Raw genomic sequence first — 24731 nt, 5'->3', positions numbered from 1 at the left:
CTTATATTCTTCCAAAGCACATTCCTCTTGAGAATCACATTTTCTATGAACATTCTCACATCATAATTTTTCCAACTTTAAAACTTTCTAATTTCATGAGCTAACATCTGTACCACCTGGAACACATACTAAAACAATTTTTCAAATGGTTTCTCTTCTCGTTTCTACATGAAATATTTGATGGACTGATTCATTCAAAGAACCAACCTCCACTGAATTTGACATTCAATACTTTACCCCAAATTTTTATCTTTTGGCTAAGAATCACTCTTTTCTTAGGCTTTCTCACTTCTACTAACAATGTTCCCTTTCATAGCCCTATCTCACAAAATATAAATAAAATAAAAAATAAAAATAAACTAAGTCCCCTGTATTGATTTAGCAAGATTTACTGTGACGTGATATGATAGGGAATAGAGAAAACAATGGGCATAAAAGTGGATACTGGGTAGTGAACTCACCAGTAAGTGACATACTTCTGCATATAAGCTTTACAATATGAGGAACTTTTTAAAAAAGGAAAAAACAAAAAAAACACAGAGTGTTAAATTTGTGAATGCCAAGGTGTAATGTGTTTACATTTATTAACGTGATGTATATCCTCTGTACAAATGACCTGGCTTAACATGATGAAAGAGATACACAATTATTTATTAAGAAAAAAAAATTAAACCATACATATGTAACTGAAGAAACAGCTCTTTTTTTTAGAGATGAAAAATACTCAGAATAATAACTGCCCTAGGCACTAGAGTGAAGGCTGTTTTTGATTTACAAATATTAGCTGTTATTTCTTCTGAAACAAGCCCATCAAGTACCTTTTTGTCTTACTTCACAGTACCCAAGCTCAGCTCCAAGGAGTAAAGTACAGTAATTGGTGACTCAAATGTAATTTAATATATCAGTGTGACATCTTTTAAAATACTTGTAAGTCATTTCAAAATCTCTTTCCCTAAAAACACTCTTTAAAAAGCAATTACACCTTTTTTGCCCTAAGGAGGGCTTTCTAACATATGAGTTCCCAAGTACTTTGCTCTAGAAATAATGACTACCTACAACAAAATTAGGAAAGAAAAAGATTTAAAAACTTCTAAGGGCAACAGCATTATCCAAGTCAGCAGGATCAGAGGAGGAAAAATGTCTTGATAAACAGCTAATGATATGAAAGGCAGTCTTTGGAACATATCAAAAAGTACTCCAATCTAGGAACCAAAAGCCTTGAAGAAGATCACGGTTTTAAATGAAATAAGCAGACTTTAAACAGCTGAAGTTGTAGCTCACAAAAACAGTAAATATAAAAACATAAAATGAAGTAAGTCAAATGTAGATGTATAGTGCACAAATACATATCACCCTTAAAACAGACTTATAAATCATAGATATGTGACTTGTAAAGAAATGAATTAGTAATTCTCGTTATCTATCAGATTACATAACAAAAATTAACAGACTAGTCAAATTTTTTAAAAAGCATATACTCTCTTTTCTTCTTTATTTTCTAAGAAACAATGCTAAACACATATGTGCCAGAGCATGAATCTAAATATCTAAAGACTCTCAAAGGAAGAGAGATAATCACAACAATTGTTTCCAAAGAAGATGCAAACCCATAGAAATAGAGGTGAATATATCTGCTTCACGTGGACGTTTCCCTCTTTATATGGCTAAAATTTTAGGAAGTATGCCTATAATGTATTTTTCAAACAATTCACTTCAAAACATTAAAAATGTCAAAATTTAAAGGTTTATTGTTTGTGAAATACTTTATAATCAACTTAAGACTACCAGTAATTCCATTAAAGCAATAGGAAGCTACGATAGATGAACCTTTTTGCTTTTAAAATAAAAAGGTCTTCCAATTAAACCCCAGACATGCATTTAACTCCAATTCTTACAGAAAGCCTACAAAAATTAAAATAAAGGTATAAAAGTTATAAACATACAAGGAAACAATACAGAAGGGAAAACAATAGGAGACACAATATGCCAACAAATTTTGGGGGGATGAAAACTAGACAGAGTAGTAGCAACCAATTAACAGAGAAAAATAAGCTGATGTTTAAGTGACAAACAGTGGATCCATGCTCAGGAACTGGGGGCAGTGGGCGGAGGTAGGGGTAATGGGTGTGATAAAAACAGAAGAATGGCTGATAGTCCGTGTAAGAAGCAGTTATTAGACCTCTGGGTCCCCTCGCCAGCTTATGGAGGCAGGTGACTGACACTAACATGGACAGTAGTTTACTCCCTGAAAATATTAAACCAGAGAGGTCCTGGACTCTGGAACACTGGCTAACACAAAGAACTTGTACTGGATAAGTCTACATACTGAATGCTGGAGCCCCAAAGACTACTCCTACATTCTGCTCCAAGAATATTGGCAGCAAGTTCTTACCCCATACATAGGCAGAGGATTATTAAGAGTCTTCTCTAGAAAAGATATAAAGTTCCAGAAGAAAGTCCTATAGAAACTGACATTTGGACATTCCCCAACAAAAGCACCAACTCTCTTGATTCCTCTATAGCTGAGCTCACCAACCAGTAAACTCTGGGCTCACGCGGGGATGTTCAATCCGTTCTCTAGTACTTTACTCTTAAATATGAATGGACAGTAAGGATCACCATGTACTAAGGAAGGCCTCCAACTGGAAAGACCGAGGCCAAAACAAACAGCAAAAATGAGCTCAGAAGAGACTAAAACAACGCAGAGTAGAAGAACAATTTAAGATGCCTATGATTAATTCCCCAAAGAGAACAGATAGTGCATTCGTGAAACAATAATAGGATCCCAAGAATAAAACAAAAGAACAAAAAGTGTTCTTCAAAATTAAAAAATATGAAGTCATATATTTTTAAAACTCAATTTAAGGGCTAGAAATCAAAGAACTTCCCTCAGAAAGGTGCCAGAGAGAGAGAAAATAAGAGGCAAAAGTTATGAAAATAAGAGGATCAATCCAGAAGATCTAACAACCAATTAGCAGAAATTCCAGAAAGAGAACACAGAAAAAAAAAGGCACACAAATAATCAGATATTAAATCAAAGGAGCCGAACAATGTGTCTAGAAGGGAGGAACATGAACTTCTCACTGGGATGAGAGAGCCACCACGGGTTCAGCACAAGGAGTGAGCAAGCCGCCCAGGGCATTTCACTGCAAAGCTTCAGAACAGCAGAGATAAAGAGACGACCCCAAAGGTTCCAAGGAGTAAAGAACCAGAAATCAAAACAGCACTGGGCCTCTCACTGGCAAAAAAAAAAAAAAAAAAAGAAACAATAACTTCAAATTTCTGAGGGAAGATTATTTCTAACACACACATCTATACTATATTAGTTTCCCATGTCTGCCATAATATTACTACCACCAACTGGGTGGCTTAAAACAACAGCCATTTAGCGTGCCACAGTTCGGAATGTGGCCAGGCCCCCCCTCCTGAGGGCTGTGGGAGAGAATCGCTTCTGTGCCTCCTCCAGCTCCTGTGGGCTGTCGGCACTCTGACTCGTGCCTATCACTCCAGCCTCTGCCTCCGTTGTGACACTGCCCTTTCTGCTTCTGCCTGTCAGATCTCCCATGTGTCTCTTACAAGGACACTTGTCACTGGATTTAGGGCCCATGCAGATAATTCAGTATGATCTCTTCATCTCCACATCCTTAACTTAATTACATCTGCAAAGACCCTTTTTCCAAATAAGGTACATCACAGCTTCCAGGTACCAGGACGTGGACTTATTTTGGGGGCCACCATTCAACCCACTACATGTATCTAGCCAATATATCAATTAAAAATGAGGATACCCAAATACGTTCCCAGAAAGCTACTGGTAGATGTTAACCTCATCAAAATGAGGGAGAAAGCCAAGAGAAAGGAAGACATTTAGTCCAAGAAACAGAGACTACTGCACAGGGAAGAGGCAAAGGGAATTCCCAGGACAGTGATAAAGCAAAGTCGAAAATAGACACTGCATAGCAGGTAAAAAACCATCAGTCTGGATTGTAGTAGGGTGACCATGAAGAAAATAGTACTGAGAGGGGTTTAAGAGTTCTTTTGAAGAGGGTAGCAAGCCTTTGGTGCATAAAACGAAGCAAATGTTAATTCCAGGAAAACAAAAACTGTAAGGAGATAAAGAAAGAAAATAATATTATCATATATTACTTGGCTTAGCAGTGAACAATGTTTACATTGAATACTGATTTAGCCAAAAACATGAATATACTATATTGGAAGGACCGAGTATGAGATGTATGGGGTCGAAGGAATGTTAAGAATGCCAATTCTTTATCTTCCATAAAAGATAATATCTAATATTGATAACGAAACAGTATAAATATTATTTAATATATGGAGGTAAACACTAGAAGAAAGATCTATTACCTTGGGGCGAAGGGACAAGACAAGGGGTAGAGGGGGATGGGGAAGGGTACTGGCTATTTTATTTAGTCATAGTTCCCTTTTGGAGCGGTGTTCCTATTGCGTTGAAAAAAAAAAAAAAATTTAATGCAGCGAAAAAGAAAAGGTTCTGAGAAAAGTAACTTGTTCAGGGCTGTAACATAGCTAAGAAACATTTGTCGCAATGTCTCAAAGTTTCTAATATCTTGCAGGAGTATGGAAATTCTTGAAACAGGGTTCTTAAATTCCCAAGTCACAAGTCTTCCTAAGGATTCAAAAACAGACAAACAAATAAACCAACCAACCACACACAACACCAAGAGCACTCCTGAGGTATACTGACAGTAATGGACCTGACCTCTATGTTAGATTATTACCACTCTACCCAGCTTTGCTTAATATAACACGACTGGCTCTTGTTTGTTTTGAACTTTAATGTCACAACCACCGGGTAAAGGGGCTGAAGACATGAAGGTCTTTCCAGATTGGTATCCTGACAGATAGCTGCCAGTGAATCCAGTTTATATGTGGAAGGACTCTAAAGATTTCACAATATTAGAAATAAGAGATTAAAAGCCTGTGTTCTGAATACCGTTATGCTCAGAAAAGAGACGACAATGAGCAACTTCCGTAAAATCTCTTCTGTCAGACTGTATGAGGAGAGAAGGAGCATTTATTAGGCAAATGTAGCAGCAGTGGTGCTAGGATAAGGTGAAATAAGAGAAAAGGGGGAAATCTTATTCTCTACTTAATTAACGTCCTCCTTTATCCAGTCCATTAATATATGACTCATTTCCGAATAGTGTTTTGGCACACCAAACCTATTCCCACCTTGGCCTTCCCTCCTTCTCTTCAATTGCCTTAAAAGTCCACCTATTTCAAGTAACCTACATAGACTTAACTGATCTATGTCCTAAATGAATAATATAGGTTACTTTGAAATTCTCCCCACAAATGGGAATAGCCACTTAATTTATAGTCTATTATACCTAGTGTAATTGATGATAATAGTCTAGACATACTAATTGAGAATTTGTATGTTGTCATGTTAATCTCGTTTACTTATTTACTTGAGATCATGTGTCTGTCTGAATTGTAAGCCTTTAAAAGATACAAGGATAGCACCTGGTACAAATAGGTACTTTACGTTTTTCCATAAGTATAAAATCAAAATGAAAAGAAACATTTTTGAAAGAAAAAAATGTGCCAGGGTAGCACTGGTGTGGGATAGGTAGTTCTAGAAACAAATTACTTTTAAAGCAAAGCCATTTTGGTTTCAATCTCAAGGAATTTTTGACCGTGTCTCAGATTAATACCATGCCTGTGATCACTGAAGTAGAAAAAAAGAAGGTCAAGGGCAAAAGAGCAAATGGTAACAAAGAAAATGCAATAATTCCACTGAAAAGAACCCTTCATGTATTTTCATAACTCATGAAAAACCTAATCCCAAAGCAAAAACAAATGCTTCTGTTAAAACTTACTTTGAAACCAACGAGGAAAAGGGGAAAAAAGTCTTTCCTTTTCCATTGCCCCGTTAGCTCTTTCTCATCCAATGCTGCTGGATCTTTCTCCAGTTCTTACAGTAAAATATCATTACATCACAAGTGAGAACACAGCCTGTTAGACTTTTTAACTAAAAAGTACAAATCCCCAAACACAGTATTCATGTGTTCATAATTACTTCTGACAAACACTTTAAAAAGACAGCACTAGTGAGCACCACATTTACATAAATATACAAAATTTGAGTCCTTTGATATTCAAGAGATCAGCAAAGTATAAACAGCTTAGAAAACTTTTGTCAAAATTAGGTAAAATGGCAACTTAATCAAGAAACTTGAAAAATACTTCAACACTAGGCTAGCATGAAATTCCTAAATGCTCTTCTTGCCAGAGTTCCTATTGTCTTCCCAAAATACAAACAAAAAATTTATGAAAGAAACTCTAGTTTCCTGATTGAAGTACTCTTTGTTGGTGATAGAAACCAAGCCATCAAATGCAACTATGTACTTTGCTTTAATTAAAAAACAAACAAAAAAAAACACAGCCCTTCTGAGAATAAAGCACATTTCAGAACCTTTCACCTGGTACAGTAAAAAGAAAGCTAGTGGGGTTCATAGGTCAAAGGGCTGGAGAAGCAGAGATTCATGCCAAAGATCATGAAAAGTATTTATGTTCTTCATCTCCCAAACAGCCAAGTATCATCAAAGCTGCCTCAGCACAAGGATGAATTCTCACCGTATTTCCCAAAGCTCCAATTCTTCATTTTAGAAGTTACACACCATCACAATTACCGCTGTGGGTAACAGTCTCAATTGAAGCTGTATCCCTCACTTAGTCTTCTACAAAATGCACAAAACGCAGGATTTCAGTTAGGAGAGAGACTGCTCTGTCTCTAAAAAATTTACCTGAATCTACTGGTTCCTGAGTTCTAACAACATCTATAACTGGCAACTTCCATACTGAATAAGTCATCATGAAATTTAAGAATACAAACTTTTAAATTAGGCTGTGGGCATGTAGAAATTTTAATAAAATCTGAAAAAAAAAAAAACAACCCTATAATTCTATAGTATGCTTTTTCACCTCAAAACTCTAAGAGCTGACATCTGATGCACTGAATCCTATCTAACGGTCTTACCTGTTTGGCTTTCGACTTCTTTCCAGTCAAACTTTTCTCATTTGTACTTCCATCCATCCCTCTGAGAACACTGATGAAATCTTTCTTGGAAACAGTTGATATCAGCTTAGCACGCTTTCTAATAGATCCTCCAGCTTCTTTAACCTTTTCATCAACGTTCTTTTGATGCTTTTGAACAGCATTAAATAATTGCACCACACCCCTATAGAACATAAATGACCAGAGCAATGTAGTTAAATAACAATTACACTAGAACACAAACTCTGAGGACAGAAACAATGTATTTTCACTGCTCAGAAAAGAGGCACTAATTTAATAGGCACTCAAGTGAAAAGCCTTGAATAAATCTGAAAAGTGAACATACATTTCAATGAATGAATACAAATTTCTGAATAGAGAATAAATATATGTGGATTGATTTGTGATTTTTTTTCAGCTTTAGTCTTTGTAAATCAACTTTTGTACAACTAGAACTAAGAATCAGAACTAAGATGTTTTAACACAAACATCTACTTCTCAAAATATAAAGGCTTTACAGTGTAAATGGAATGAGCACAGCCTTTACAGTTAGCTGTCTAATCATTTGATGCTAGGAAAGATTTTCTGGATCTCAATTTCATCTGTAAATGGGAAAAACAATACTCAAGAAGCTTAAAAAGTATTCAGCTATGTTACCTGCAACTCTTATAAGACTAATTTAAAAAAAAATTTTTTTTGAAGTACTTTATGCTACAGTTAAACTCACCGAAAGATAAACCCTGAAGATTAAGAACTGTCGTGTCCATTACAGTAGCCACGAGCCACATGTAGCTAGCGAACACACAAAATATGGCCAGTATGAACTGCAATGTGCTCCAAGTTTAAAATACACACTGGATTTTGAAGACTCAGTATGAAAAAGAGAATTTTAAAATCTCTTTAATAATTGTTTTATATTGATTACATGCTGAAATAATAATTTGAATATATTGAGTTAAATAAAATTTATTATTTAAATTAATGTCACCTCTTTCTTTTTACTTTTTTCAATGTGGCTATAAGAAAATTTTAAATTACACACGTGGATCACATATTTCTACTAGACAGCATTGATTTAGACCATTAACATCCCTTCCAGCTCTAAAATTCTATAACCTATTAATCTTCCTGCTCTAATCATTACTGGCAGAGGCAATCCGCCACAGGCCCCGAGCATCCCTGCACGTGCTTGCTGGGCTCTTCGAGAACGCAAGGCCCTGACTGCTCTTTACCCAGAGGCCATTTCTCAGGGTTGTGTTTGCAGTACGCAACCTTGAAAGATGAGGTAATGTCTCCCCCCGGACAAAGAGCAGGCTTGTTACCATTTACCATAAAAGCAACAGATTCCCAGGTACAGAGTTCCTCTCCTGTAACACAACCCACCACAGGCACAGGCATCCATCTAGGGCACCTGCGCTGCCCCCCGTGGGACACAGGGAACCAGTGGGAATGTGAAGCTCTGCTTTTGCCGTGAGTAACAAAGTCCTTTGTCTCTGGCCCACAAGCCTCTTGTCTCCTGCCAGCATTGAAGAAACTTTACCAAGCTGGCTTATTTGTTTATAAGGAGGGTAAAATTCCATACCCTTCACAGCAGGGCTGGGACCAAAGTGAGGAGAGTGAGATGCCCAGGGTATAAAATTTAAGGAGGCACTTATTCTCTGGCACTAATCCTGCACTCTTCTAAGCTCTGCATGGGTATTAATTATTTAATTCTCAGAGAAATCCTACAGGGTAGGTATAATATTCTCTCCTTTTTCTAAGGAAAAATAAACTGAGACAGAGAGAAAGTGAGTAAATGCCCAGGGACACCCAGCTAGTCAGTCAGTGTGCTGGGACAGGCTAGTAGTCTGGCTCTACTGCTCACTCTCTGACCCATCCAGCCTCACTGTCTTACTGTACAACACCCAGGTGGATTGTTGTAGGCAAACAGGACATTTAAGGGAATTCCACTAAATGTAACTGCTATATTCTTTAAGTAGCAACCCAACTGTTACCTCCACCGTGGAGCCTGCCGCAACTCCCCTACAGTCTCCCATCGTATGTTCCCAACACATCAGACGTACCTTTATTTACAAAGAGACTAGAACTCCTATACATAAGTGGGCAAAGACCACGCAGCAGCCACCAGATTCTATTTATCTTTGAACACAGAGGGCAACAAATGAATGTTTGGTGCCAATGATAAAAAAAATGCTGAGTGAAAGGACAGCAAGAAGCTGCTATCATGTGTAATTTGTTACGTCATATAGTGCAAAATAACAAAAATAATCATCTAGTGCCATAATTTAAGACAAGCATCCTAAGAGAAATGCAGTAAGAGGTCTGATTATACTGTTCTTGTGACTATAAAATACAAGATGATATGAAATAGGTTCATACCAAATATCCACTTAGCACGTTATATTCTTGCCTCATGAGACCTCCAAAATCTGTGGTTGAATCCAGTATTAAATAGGCAGGCTGAGATATAAATCACTTGGCTCTGAGAAGGCAGACCTTAAGAATCAAATCTAGTCAGAAATGGATCACTACACAGCTTTAGAGTACTTATTTTTTAAAGGGCAAGAACACTGTCTTACCTCGTTGCAATTCTCTGAAGATTTCTCTCTGTTTCTTTGTCTTTGACAACATCTGGCTTTACTCTGCACATCATTTCCCATTCCCGCTTCTTATCAAGCTGTGTTATAAATATTGTTATGTGAAAGAATATTAGGCATTTTTGAAAGTGCAGCATACTTTGATATGATACTCTGTGAAAGGACAAAGGTAATAAATCATTCTGGCTTAGTTTGTCACAGGGACTTTCAAAAGCCCACACTTTCAGGGTTCCGGCTCAGGGAGCCTGTGGTTAGCACTCCGAGTGTCACGTGAGAGGCACCAAGTGCGCTGACGGCAGGCTCTCCGACAGCAGGGGCCTGGAGAGCCGCCAGCGCAAAGCGCCAGGCAGGACAAGGCGGGGTGAGAGGAGCCACGTTCCCGCCTGCCATCACCAGATCCTCAGCGGGGAGCACCAGCAGGGCTCCAAACCACCCTCTTCCGTAACCACAAGTTTAAATAACGTTTCTCTTTATTTTTAGAAACTGACTTCCTCAGCACTCAGAATTATTAAGAATTTGTATCAGCTTTGAAAAGAATAGCATCATATCCAGATATACCCTGTTTATACAGTGACTATTTTTCTTTTCTCTTATGGCACATCTGACCAATATCCTTGCCATATATGGCACATCGGTCACAAACTACAGCAAATTGATTCTTTGCTATAATGCAGAAATAGAAAGGGATCAGGAGATAAGGAAATCCCAAAGACAACATAATCTAATTCAAAACTGTTTTCCAGGGGTATCCTGGTCTCAGGTACCTGATTTGATACACGGCTTCTCCAGGTCCCCTCCTCGGGCCAACCTATCACCAGTATCAAATATACTGAATATGATGAATTAATCACCAAGAAGCTGATGAACATCAAAACCAGTAAGAACCAGTGGAAAAAAGTCTCCTTTTACCTTTTCCTTTTCTCCATTCATTTAATCTCTCATTTTGTATTAATAAAAACATCTGATCACGGTTAAAACCAAATCTTTGCTCTTGCTATCAAGATTACTCTGATTCCTTTTTAAAGGAGTAGATTCTTCCCCAAATCATGTAATTTAACTATCATGAAATTCATTATCAGACTATGCCAGAAATAAAAAAATCTTACTTTTAAAACAGTTGATTCTTAATTTTCTACTGTACCCAGGGGATAACAGGTATGCAGGATCCCAAAATATTTTTTAACTTTGAAATGTACTTTTATACTTATGATTAGACATAAGTAGCCAATATTCTGGAAACCAGTAATATATAACATTAAACGATGATAATTTACATAGACTCTACCCAGAAATATACACCCAGAGTGTTTGTGGCTGCTGTGTTGTGTTTCTGGTATCCACACATGTGCTTTCATGCATTATGTGGACAGTACCGTCTCTAGCACTCAAAGCTCTGGCCTAGAGCAGAGTTACAGACTCGTTTTTGTTGGCTTCAAAAGGCTGTCCTCTCACTGGAACACTAGGACTACAGGTAATTAAGGATTAAAGCCTCTTCCAGCTTTTGCCAGATAAAAAACAAAGATTCAAATTTTCAGTTGAAAAGCTACCAGTAAGATTTAGAGATAAAACTGATCTTAAATAAAGTACAATGAGAATATCGAATTAATAAAAGAGCACGTGGTTTCTAAGAGCAACACTTGAAAAGCTCCATCTTTATACAGCCTCTTACAGAGCCAGCCAGTATTAGGAACAAAGAAAACATTCATCTTGAAACAAGATAAGGGGATGGTGAACTTAAAAGGAAATAAATGCCATTGAAATCTATTTTTCCTTCATTTTTACCTATAACATAACTCTTGGAAATGAGTACTTTTATATTGTCAGTACGATTGTAGAAAGTTATTTTTCTCTCATTAAAAAATAATACCTATTTCAGTAACCAAATATTTTTAGACATAGAAATACCTCATCAGGGGATATAAAACCTTATTATTGTTTCTCTATCTCTGTAATACACAACAGCAAACTTAAGTCCAACTTTTGGCCTTTCCCTTTCATTAGTAGGCGGCACTAGTCTAACTTCTTCCACCAGTGGTTTAACAAAAGGTACCAGGAATTCAAGTTTATCCAACAGTGAAATAGTTTGTTTTCAGAACTGCAACCAACCCCTGACAATGACATCATCAAAGATTTATACCATAAAACAGATTCTGAGCAAAAAGTAACTAATGTGATTCTATTAGTTCAGAATTAATAAAGTTAGTATCTGGACAGCTAAGTTGAATAAGATATTCAAACCCAGGAGTCACTGTCACATGTATAACTACTTGATTTTAAAAGGATACATTTCCTTGGCGTTTACATTTCTATTGCTTTGCTTAGATGAACAACAAGTGAGCTTGCTCAACAGAATGATTCAGACTAGACCTCTGAACACAACCCTGGTTATGCACCCTCACATAAAACGCAAGTTACAAACTGTAATGTTAATTGGACAAACACTGCAGGGAACAATCTGGTGCAGATAAGAACTAGACTAGACAACCTAATCTACAGAACAACTGGTAGGACACACCTGTTTTCTTTTCTCTAGTCTCTCTTGCTTCAACTTCTCTTTTTCCTTTTCCAGCTCTTTGTTTTTGACCAGAATGGTGGGTTTACTTTTAGGAGTCTTCTTGTTAAGGACTTTAGCCATGGCATCTGCCCAGCCCACGTTAGTTCCAACACTAGCTTCTACAGCATCTTCACTGCCATCGCCACAGGGCTCAGCTTCATCCTCATTGTCAGCTTCTATTGCTTCTTCACCAGAGGAAAAGTGATCCTTTTCCGATACACAGCTTCCTACAGAACCTAAGAGTAGAAACAAATTAAACTTTAAAACCAGAGGCAGACCTTGGCAAGGCCATGTTAAGACCCCGGGGGCCCTTCCTAAGGCTAACGGTTCTCCATCAGTCTCCATTCTTGCAAGAGGAGACTTTTCCGAGTCCCACAGCTGCAGTAATAGCGGAGAATGGCAGGACCCTCCATCCTACTGCCATCCTCCCCCAAAGACCTGGCCCAGCCATGTCGACGGGGAGGCCACAGTGGCTTCAGCACCCAGGACCCAGGGAATAGAAAAAAATCCAACAGCCCCACCACGTCTTGTCATCAAGGTGGTGACAGACGCTGACATGGTGCCAGTGCAGAGTGTGTTCAAATCCCCAGGCTTTGTGTCATTAAACTACTTGAAGAGACTAATGAAGGTTACTTTAAAAACAAATAACAACAAAAACTTTAATCTGTCAAGAAAATGGTATAGTGCTCCCATGGCACAGAGAAGTCAGATTAAGTTCTCTGAGGGCTTTGGCCCAGATGTTTAAAATTCTGAATTTGTGTGCAGAAAAATCTAAAAACCAACTTCCTTTTATAGAATCTGCATATGACATTAATCAATTGGGGTGTTTCAACATTTTTGAAAAATAATCTAATGAAGTGATACGTGCCCAGGGTTTGACTGCACTGCTGGGTGACTGAGTGAAAATATCAAGTTCTGGGTTGAGGATACAAATTCATATACTGTTGAATTTTCTCATGCAGAACCACCAAAACAAGCATATACAGGTTACCAGCAAACTATGTCATCATGTAAGATTCAAATGGCTGGGATCAGAGGAGTGGCCTAAACAACAATCCAGTTGGTGACCTTACTCGAAAATCAACTTGCCAAGAAGCTCTGGGTACTTTTAAGTTTTGCAGCCTATCTCAAATTCTGAAGCTCACTGTACTTTAACAACAAGAACACAAGCGCCAGCACAGTGTGTGGGTAACTATATGATCCAGAGCCTTCTGAAGAGCTTCTGCTTTGCTCTTCAGAAACCTATGGAACTATTAGGAAATACTTCAAAAGTAGTTTTATATCGGCTTATGGCTAAGATCAAAGTGAAAGGAACTGAATGTGTGGTCAGCTCTTCAATTCTGAGTGATCCTCCCTAAACTCTTGACTTTAAGCCATGAATTAAGAGAACTGCTGAAAACACCTGACTTTTAGCTAGTCATCATTATATTTGCTTTTTGGTATTACTTTTGCATACCTTTATTTTTTAATTGTTGAGAATTCATGAAATAAAAGGATGGAAAACTAAACATTTAACATATTGAAACTAAACTTGTAACATATTAGAAAAAAGCAAATAAAAATATATAAAACATTTTATACACATATAAAAATGAGCCTCAAGCATAGGAGTAAAAAATGAAGTATCTTCAAAAAATTAACAGAACAATACATAAACTAGAGTTGAACACAGAGAGCAAAATAATACTTTATATTTTTAAAAAGCATGCTCTTAAAACATAAAGTATGTTAATGGTATCAAAAAGTATTAAAGGCAATGATAAAGAAGCAAGAATCACTAATAATTCTACTGCCCTAATGTGCTGCATATTTCTTAATAAAGAGAAAGAATTTTTTTAAAGAGAAATTAATTTGCCACGTATTTAATTTGAAGCCTCCTCTGTATCCTGTACGCTGGGCAAGTTTAAGAAATCTGAGAACTTGACTAGGATTTGATATGCAAATCTAAGGTGATATAAGAAATCTTACTGCCTGCAATATAAGAAAAAGTATCTAAATTTTGCCAAACAAAAGCTGAAAGCACTATCATTCAGTGAAAATCTGAGTTTCTGCTATATACCAGATTCCAGAGTCACATTATTTTTCCCCCAGAAGCATTTCCTAGGATCAGTGTTCCCTGGAAAGTAGGTTGAGAAACAAAGTTTGGAGAACGTAGTTAGCTGAAAAACATATATGTTAATATTGCATATGTTTATTCCTCAGTCAGCAGCACTAGACAGGTACTAATAAAAAAATAAACAATTCTTTGAAAAGTACTTCTTCTAAGTAAGCATTTATACAAATGTAAAGAGGCACAACAGCTTAAAAGTTTGTGTCAATGAAGAATCTCTGAGTGATTAAAAGCAGAAGTCTTTACTAGCTCCTGGTAAAATGTCAAAACTACAACACTGACATCTAGTGTTTTGTCCTGATGAATTCACACACAAATTGCAGCGAATTTCACAGTTTCACCTACACTGTAAATGCAGCCAAAGGCTTTATGGTTGTGTAAGCCACTCCAATTCTCCATTTCTAAACCCTGGCTATTTTTCTTTGGTGTGTTTCTTACCCAGCCTGACTACCACAACATGCATGTTATGGACACAATAAATCCATGACGTTTTATAACACCATTTCATACAACCTGCACTTACCCCACCAATTAAAAAAAAAAAAATCCCAGAATAATTTACTGAAGTCATAGTTTTTATTTTATTATTTTTTTTAAGACGCTCTAGCTCAGAAGTTTTTAGTCACGCATTCACTGCCAATGGAAATGATGATATTTTATATAAATTTAAAATGCCAATGTAATGAGGTCTTCCAGCATACTAAAAAACAGGATTTACTTCTAGGATACCAAAGATAATCACTATGCAAATCAGAAAATAGAACTGGTCCTTAAAAATTTACTACAACCTATGAGGACGAGATTTTTTGAATTGACCATGAACTGATATTTAGAAGAAGTGGATGTAGATAAGCAAAAAATTCCTTTGAAGTCATGTGTGTTATTTTAAACATTAACTCTAATTCTGCATTCTATTTTAAAAATCTGGAAATTAAGGACGGGCTACAAACAATGCTTATTGGAAGTAATAACTCAAGGTTCCAACAGAACTTTCTGCATTCATGGAAATGTTCTATTATCAGAGCTGCCCACTAGCCACCAGCCACAAAAGCCTACTGAGTACTTCAAATGTGGCTAGTACAGCTGAGTCACTGAATTTTTAACTTTATTTAATTTTAGTTACTTTAAATTTAAAGTGACTAGTGGCTATCATATTGGACAGGGCAGGGTTAGACCTCTGAGATAATGAGGTAGACACAGGCATTTCTCCATCTCTTGCTGTCTTTTCCCCAAACTTCCACCAGCCTTTCAAACTTGCCATCTGTCCCTGATCCCAGATATATGGTTAGCTGCTGGCAGAAAAGTGAGCTATTTACCTTAGCCTTTGGAACTGGGATAAAGTTTTTAAAGAAGACTCGCAGTCCTTCAATATTTACCAAGTAATCGTGGATGAAGACGAAGGAAGGGGAAAATGAAAAATCAAATTCTCCTTGAAGAAGCCAAATGTTTAGTAGGATATGTAAATCAGTTAAGAGCAATTGTAAAATTTGGTTTTACAATCTGTAAAATCTGTAAGTGTTCTTCTAAAAGAAAAACAACGAAGAAAAGGGTGATTGTTTAGGGGTATCTTTTACAAAGATGATTTCAAGTTGTTTCTTAAAAGTAAAGCAAGAGCTTGAATGACAAGAGAAGGAAAAAGGCCAAAGAAATAAGTATCTACAATGAGGGCAACTGAAAGAGGCAGGGGGCAAGATCACTGAATCTAGAACCAAAAACATCCTAGATTTGAGTCAATGCTCTGTATTAAAATTAAAACTATTATTGTAATCATCATTATTACTGACATTCCAGGCAGAAGAAACCAGCATGTCCAAAAGCATGGGAATGTTGAAGAAGGTAAGATATTTATAAAATAACAAGAAGTTCACACTGGCTGAAACTGGAGATTTGGGGATTGGACGGTAAGAATTGGGTATGAAAAGCTGGCTGGTTTACATAAATAAGCTGGTCTGATTTATCATCCAAGAAATAAAATATACATCAAGCCCCAAGTTCTGCACTATAGGTGTGTACTTCCACTACGTGGCCAAACTGCTAGTGCTTTTTTCTCTTACCACCTACCTCAAGTCCTTACTTTTAAAAAAGTGTCTCTATTGGGTTAAGAAGGTTGTTCTTTTAAAATACAAATATCATCTGGGAGCATTAAGGCTATTGGTTAACCTTGATATTACTTCACACCGTTAGAATTTACTCTAAATCAAATAGAACTCTCATAAAAATTTGACTGAGATCAGCTAGCAGTGGTGGTTAAAGAGTAAAGACACAGAACTCAGGCTGCCTGATTCAATCTTAACTCCAGACACAAATCTATGTGACTTTTCTGAAAGTTTTTATGTTCTCAACCTTAATTTCCTTGTCTGTACAAATGGTAATAAAATAGTATCTACTTCATCGGGTTTTGTGATAATTAAATGAGTTAATATATACAAAGTTCTTAAAGAGTGCCTAGCCCATAGTAAATGTTTACATGTCAATTACACAACACACATGACACAAACAATGCGGCTGTGGAGAAGAGAGGAACAAAGAAGAAATAACGCTGGTGGCTGGAATCTACAGGACATGTGAGGTGCTGAATGGGAAGCTTTAGATGATCAGTTACAGCACAGGGGTTAAGAGCTCAGATTATAAAATTAGGCAGACTTGGCGCTATGTCCTGTTTCCGTTACTTCCTACCAGCGTAATCTTGGGCAGGTTACCTAATCCCTGTGTCTCTGTAAAATGGGAATAAAAACAGTACCTACCTCAGTGGGTTGTTATGATGATTAAATAACACAGGAAAAGCACTTAGCACAGCCCTGGCACATAGCAGGCACTGAACAGATGACAGTAACCAGAAGACAGACAAAGATACTAAGAACCTGGGAGCCAGAGCAGGGGGGAATCCCAAAAGCTTTCAAAAGGATGCCAAAAAACAGGGGGGGAAGGGGGAATAAATTTTCCTTCCACTGTAATTCTACCCACAGTCTTGGCTATCGTCTATAACCCCTGCACCAGGCGTTCATGGTGAGAAGCCACCTTTGACTCTATTTCAGAAGTGGTCGATGTCTCCATCCTACAGCTTTCCGAGCACTCTAAAACAGGTGTTTAGGGCTAGGTGCTATTTAAAACACTTTTTATGCGCTATCATTTAATCCTCACAATACTCTTTGAGTTGTTATTATTATTCTATTTACAAAGGGAACAGTTCTCAAGCTTAGAAAAGTTAAAAAAAATGTCCAAAGTCACAAAGTTAATAAGGTAGGATGATAGGGCTGTTGATTTCTAAGGCACTACAAAGCTTTGAATCAAAGATTCAGCTCAGACTAATGTATACTGAACTAATGCAGAAAGTATTCACAAAATAGCTTAACAAAGCTTGAATTAAAAAGAAATTTCTCTCTAGGCCACAGTTAACAGAACAGCCATTGCTCGCGCCCATTCTCATTTCGCCCCTAGTTACGCAGAGCTCTACAAAACCACGGCTCCCCAGTCCAGGTGTAAATCATCTGTTCCAATCATGTCACGTGATCTTTCCTGCCCATTAGTACTTAATTTAGAATATTCAAAATTGATACTTGAAAACTTTTTTAAAAAGCATTTACCTCTAAAAAAAAAAAAAAAAAATGAAGTTACTCCAGGTTTCCATAAAAATAACCAAAAATAAAATGAAAGTTGTACCACAGGACAAACTATTGGATGTGATTACTGTGTGCTATCTGGGCAAGCCAGAGCAGACAGAGCCTGGAAGTAGTCTGTTTCCTGAGTCTGTCCTATAAATTGCTAAACCACTCAAGTAGGACTATGATATACTTCATTTCTTAGGCATGTTCCTTTGCTATTTAAGTAACTTAAAAGATGAAGGAGGCTATAAGCTACAGTTTGATGAAGAGCCCATTTATCTGCTAGGTTATTACATCTTGAATACTGTTTTGTAGTTTATCAAAAATGAAGGGGGGCTCCCCTGGTGGCGCAGTGGTTGAGAGTCTGCCTGCCAATGCAGGGGACACGGGTTCGAGCCCTGGTCTGGGGGGATCCCACATGCCGCGGAGCAACTAGGCCCGTGAGCCACAACTACTGAGCCTGCGCGTCTGGAGCCTGTGCTCCGCAACAAGAGGGGCCGCGATAGTGAGAGGCCCGCACACCGCGATGAAGGGTGGCCTCCGCTTGCCACAACTAGAGAAAGCCCTCGCACAGAAACGAAGACCCAACACAGCCAAAAAATAAAAAAATATATATTAAATAAATAAATAAATTTAAATAGCAAAAAAAAAAAATGAAGGGATAGCTCCTAGGACCTTCTAAACTGATTGTTATCAAGTCTTGTGTTAGAAGTATATGGCCATTTTTCAAGTATGTAACCAGACAATTCAGAAAAAAATGAAATTACCATTCCTCCCTACTAGTTTATAGGCATATGGACACATTCTATGAGGGAGGGGTCAATCACTTCATGGCACTGCACCAAGGCTTTTTTCACTTGGGTTGATTCACTGACTATAGAGCCTTTTTTTTTTTTTTTTTAAATAAAGACTATTAGTTTAAGCAGCAAGTTGGTATTGTGTCTAAACCTCCAACAGTGCATAAATTCCATAAATCTGAGTAGGTCAATGATAACTCAGAGGTAGAGGTTATCATACTCCTCTTTATAATACTTGATATCATCACCAGTGTTCTCATTTTTTTCACCTGAGTTGATTTACTGACTGGGAAGGCTGGGTGTGCCTGTGTTTTTTATTTAGACTACAAACTTAAGAGCCAAGTATACATTGTATCTAAACCTCCAACAAGGTATCAATTCAATAAATCTGAGTAGTTCCAGGTTAACTCACCTAGGGGTGGCATCCTCTCCTTTATAATGTTTGACATTTATGTGTTAACTGGAACGCTGACTATAGCATTTTACCTTTCACATACCTCTGATTCGTGATCATCCGCAATTTTACTATGACCAAATTTCAAACCTTACTGAAGAGTATTACAATTTACCAAAACTTCACCCTGAATCATTTTGCTATCATTCAAGTTTATATTACATACAACTTCTGTTAATTTTTAACTTCAGTTAAAAATACCTGGTACATGAGAAAAGAGTGTAAACATCACATTAAGAGAGGTTTCCAATTTATAATAAATGGATATTGAGTACTACACCATGTTTCAGGATTTATGCCAAGTTCTGAGCTACAGCTGTAACCAAAGCTTTCAAGGTCTCTCCCCACAGAACTAGGAAACTTCTGCAAAGTCTGACAAATAATACTTAAGTTTTACACTCATAAAAGCACAATTTTCTACCTTTCTTATACAATGGGTCAAAAGAAATTAAAGCCAGAAGATAAAAAATAAAGTTAAAACAACACATGGGTTATACCTGTGTGTTTTCTATGGAATTTAAGTAGCATCTTGCTAAAGGAAGTTGCTTTCAAATGTTGATATAAGGCACATCCCTATCAATTTTCATGAACCAATTAAAATTCAAAGATAAGTCTCTAATTCAATTTCCTGATGAAATGAGCTGGTACACTTTAATAATAAGCCTATAATTTGCTGATTCCTCATGTGTCTGAAGTCAGCTTCAATCGTCTGCCTTTATAATCTCTCAGAATCCATTCTCTGTAAATTTTTGATAACTTAATAGTTCTGCCAAGGCCACATGTACACAAATATCTGAACTAGAAAAGCTGTTTCCATGGGTCACTTTTTCCAGAAATATCTGATTTCACAAGAGGAAAAAAATGAATTTCTTATATTAAATAGCAAATTCTGAGTTAAACCAAAGGAAAACGTCCCATCCAAAGGACCTACATTACTGAATGTATTAAATAAAAGGCCCTTTATTATTTATGTCTATTGAAGAGACACATTCTAAATCCTGAAAGAAACAGCAGAGGGAGACAACTAAGTAGAAATCTAAAGGACACAGAGAAGCTGGTTACGAGAAAGTGAAGAAAAAAGAGCAGCTAGTAGGATAGCATAAGCATGGCTAGGAGGGAGGAGAGCAAATGTGTTCACGGAACGAGGAGTTCAGAAACTGTGACACTAGCGAGCTGGGGGGGCGACAAGGCGTGAGCCTTGAGGAGTAAGCAGCCGTCAGATTGTGGAGGCTGGGTATGCAGACTATCACCAGTTCACAATGATATAGTCCATCCTCCTTATTCACTGGATTCTGTATTTGGGAAAATGAAATTATGAATTGAGCCTTGCAAATATTAAGTGTGAGGTATCTATGGAACAACTAAGCATAGACAACCCATAGTTGTCAAAATCACTATTATTAATCCTGATTTCTACCACAAATACATGACTAAATGATTAGATTATGGAGTAAGAAGGACAGAATTAAGAGACAACATCCTGCAACTATGGACTGAACAGTTTTCCACTGGGAGGCATAATGGAAACAGTATCTCCAAGCCTCTGTCTCCTCATCTGTAAAACAGAAACGCCATCAGCTACCTTGCAGGGTTACCAGAGGAAATTCTAACCTTTTTTCTGGAGAAAGCTCCAGCTTATAAACATCACGGTTATCAAGGGCTGGAAGGCTTATTGGGTGGTCAGGAGATGGGACTAGCAGTTTTGTTAGATGAGAAAAAATGTCATGATCATTAATCCAAATATTTATGAGTAGGTGCCTTGTGCCAAACATTAAATGCTTTACATATATGAGCTCACTGAATCTTTGCAACAGTCCTGAGGAGGCACTTATCACCTCCATTTTAGGGATGAGGAAACTGAGGCAGGTCATAGTAAATAAGCAGTACAAACACAGGTGCCTCTTATACAACTGAGTAAAAGTGATCATTCATTTCTAGAGATAATACATGGATATTAGGAGAAAAGAAGGAAGGCTGGAAGAAGTGAGGAAGGAACGAAGACTACGCAGTTATAAACAGCAGAAGGAATGCTACAGAAATCTGACCACAATAACACCCCTTAGCGATGGAACCTTCTTGAGTGGAAGAAAAATCTGTCTCAACACCAAGGTTTCCTCATACCCAATTTTTCTTAGGATTCTATGCCCTTGCTCTTTTACTTTCCGGAGAGCTTTTTTTTTTCTTGATCATCTCTATCCTCCTGGTTCCTCAACTGTATCAGGGGAGTCAATCAGGGGTCAGAGTAAAGGCTCTAGAGCAAACTTCAATAATGGCTGTGTCATTTACCAACTTGTTTATCAGCTTATGCATTGGGGGAGCAAGATAAAACCTGTGTCTCAGTTTCTTATAAGTAAAATGAGGGTAATAATAACCCTGTCTCACAGGGCTGTTGTCAGAATTAAAGTGATACGTAGGGAGCTTAGAACAGTACCTAAGCTAATATTATTGTTATTATTACCTAATTCCTCTAACAGTATAGTACACCCAAAAGTTATGGTGCTACAAGTTTATTTGGAAGTTGGTTATCTGGAAAATTGAATGCTTTCCTTCTGAAACACATTTCAAGTGGGGACCTTCTCTCTGTCTTCCTTGTACTTTCCTAGTGCAATTCCTAAAAGAGTTTTGCAATTGCCTGATTGTTCTGGCTCTCTATGGCAGTCACCATACAGTTAGCAGTGATGTTTATAAAGATGTGTCACCCTCTTGCTTAAAAGGTCTCAAGCGCTCCATACTGCCTACAAATAGAGAATCCTATTTCCTTCATATGGCAAACAAGGTCCTTTACAATCTGGCTTTATCCTCTGTTCCTAGTCTCAGTGGCTCCTCTGAAGAGCTAGAGCCATAGCCAACAATTCATCTCAACCTAACCAGCCATGCATTTTAAGAAGCTGCATGCCACTGTATGTGCTTTTCCTATGTCTGAGAAAACTGTCCTCTCCACCCCCAGACTTAGAAAACTAAGCCTTCGATGAAATGACACCTTACTTATCAATATTTATTCAGCAAGAAAACGTACTTAGTACCAAAATGTGTAAGGAAGGCCCTATGAAAATAAAGATACATAAGACATCGTTCCAGCACTTGAACTTATATCCAAAAGGAGAGAGACACGTTAAAATAAAATAATAATACAGTATATTATGAGTAATATGTATACGATAGAAGGAAACTAATACAGTATATTATGAGTAATATGTATAAGATAGAAGGAAGCAATGCCTAGGCTGGGTTCTATAGGATGTGGATTTCTCTGTCTCCATCCTTACCATTTTTAACTGGACCAGGATCATGGTAACTATAACCTTTATAATGACCTCTTAATAATACTCAATACATTGTATTACAGTCCTGTGTTTAATATCTATCTTCCCTAAGACTGTAATTCTAGGGCAGGAATTTACTCATCCTTTGTATCCTCAACACCCAGAGGGTGACCAGAATACAGAAGAACACAATTGTTCACTGAACTGAATTGAAAAGCCTTCTTAACCTAAAATGTAATTGAACTATAATAGCAAGAGAACCCTAGACCCTAATCATATTTACAATAATGCACTGAGAAGTCAGGACAGCCCTAACTTGAAATTATCCAGTACTTGAATAGAGAAATCTACTTTCCACCTAAATCTGCAAACAATACTGATATTCTGCTCCAAATGTAGTAGTATTTCTTTCTCTGACAACCCCACAGGAACTAGTCTATTGAGTTCAAAAAATATTGGGAGGTGTTCCAATCCCTGCTCAACGAATAGTCTGTTTTCCTTAACTCCTTTGGCAGGAGATAAGGATTCCAATTACCTAGGGACTGCAGTAGTATACGACAGTTTCTTCTTCTTAGTCCTGAAAGTCGAGGTTTATTCACTCATTTACTTAAATATCTGCGAAGGATCCACAACACAGCAGGCACTGTCTGAGGCACTGGGGACAGAGCAGTCTCTCCTCTTATGGAACTTACATTCCAGCTGGGAGAGACACACAGCAAATATACAATATGTCAGAGGGTTTGAGAAATGCTGAGAAAAATAAAGCAGGGTAATAAGTCAAAAAGTGAAGGCAGGGAGACATGGAGAAGAGTAGTGGTGTACATTAGATAGGGCGGTCAGGGACAAGTCTTGCAGACAAGGCATTGAATCAGAGACTGAAGGAGTGAGCGAGAGAGAGCCATGCAAGCATCTGAAAAGTATTCTAGGCAGTGAAACCAGCAAGGGCAGAACCCATGGTGTGAGAGTTATGTTTAACATGTAAAACAAACCACAGGATATCAATGTGGCTAGTAAGGGGCAGAGCAGAGTGGCAGATGATGAGAGAGATGCCTGAACTAGATCATACACAGGCTAAGGACTTTGGATGTTATTCTGAGATGGGTAGCCACTGGATCATCTTGAGCAGATAACTGACTGATCTGAGGTACATTATAAAAGAATAGGTCTGGCTGTTACAAAGCTCTAGGTAGTACAAAGGAGCAATCATTGGGCAGTAGTAAGTCAGGGGTCGTCTGCGACCCCTTTAACCTAAGAAGCTAGTGCCAAGAACGATGGTAACGAGTAGGAGCATGGACACATCATGGTTGAAAGCCTTAAAATATATTTCCTTCCTTTCAATAGCAAACGTCTCTGAGAGAGAAAGTTATCAACTGCTACATTTATTTATTCCACTTTAACCACCTACTCTTCTTTCATTTACTATCTCATCTCTAACTCCCCAACAGATGCACGCACCTACCGCACAAGAAAATTCAAGTTATACCATCCGTCTTCCTCTTTCGGCCTTTTGCTCCTTGCACCATATGAGAACTAACTCATTCTTGTAATTTCAAATATCCCCCTTCCTTTCGTCCCTCGCTACTGTAAGCTTCTTTTTGCTGCTATAAGCAGCAGCAGTTTCATCTGTTTTAATTAATTACAGTGACGATAAAAATGTCTAATAAAAGAACTTGGAAGCTTTAACACGCAACAGGGACCCTTCCCTGAACACCACTTTCCCAAGCCTTCTCAAGGAGCCAAAGTCGCCCCTTCGCCGTCCTGAGGAGACGAAATTCGGGCGGCTAGCGGCAAATGCATTCGCATCCCCTGCTTCCCGCAAACTCATGCCGGCCTTTCCTCTGAGCAGCCAAACTCAGCCCTAGTACGTTACCTTCATTATCGGCAGCATCTTTGTCCTTATCTTCCAGCTCCGATGCTGCAGCCGGGGATACCATTTTCATCTTCCCCTTCTTCTTTAGTGAATTTTTCAGCTTTTTCCCCGCACTCACACGTGACTCTCGAACGGCCGCGGCCATGATTCCTAACCGGAAGCGTCCCGTGAGCGTTGCGTCCGGCGGTAACACAAGGGATTTCGGCATCTAGTTCCGGTGATACAAGGTTCCGGGGCGGGGCCGTTTAGCCGGGAGTTCTCGGGCTGGAGGCTCAGAATATGGATTGGAAAGAGGACTGATTGGTTGTCTTAACGTGCTATCTGCTCCAGTAAAAAACAATAATAATAATAAAAATCAGTGAATATACGTTCTCAGCCGACTCCTCTGCCAGCTCGCCCTTGTCCTGGTCCGCCGCCCCGCTCTGACCCCAACCCGACCCGGTCC

General features: G+C 38.0%; 1 protein-coding gene across 1 annotated transcript in view; it reads right to left on the bottom strand.

Annotated features, from left to right (window-relative positions):
• The window catches only part of RRP15 (ribosomal RNA processing 15 homolog), a 45787-nt gene extending 21339 nt beyond the window's left edge, over positions 1-24448 (bottom strand). Inside the window, exons 1-4 of the mRNA XM_061185314.1 lie at positions 24287-24448; positions 12152-12426; positions 9619-9716; positions 7022-7223 (exon numbers count right to left, since the gene is read on the bottom strand). Of these exons, the coding sequence (XP_061041297.1) occupies positions 7022-7223; positions 9619-9716; positions 12152-12426; positions 24287-24431 (720 nt within the window). The 5' untranslated portion in view covers positions 24432-24448. The remainder of the gene's footprint in view (positions 1-7021; positions 7224-9618; positions 9717-12151; positions 12427-24286) is intronic.
• Positions 24449-24731: the final 283 nt, after the last annotated feature.

Source organism: Eubalaena glacialis, chromosome 3, assembly GCF_028564815.1.
Source record: "Eubalaena glacialis isolate mEubGla1 chromosome 3, mEubGla1.1.hap2.+ XY, whole genome shotgun sequence".
NCBI classification, from domain to species: domain Eukaryota; kingdom Metazoa; phylum Chordata; class Mammalia; order Artiodactyla; family Balaenidae; genus Eubalaena; species Eubalaena glacialis.
This window is presented reverse-complemented; position numbering and strand designations above follow the sequence as displayed.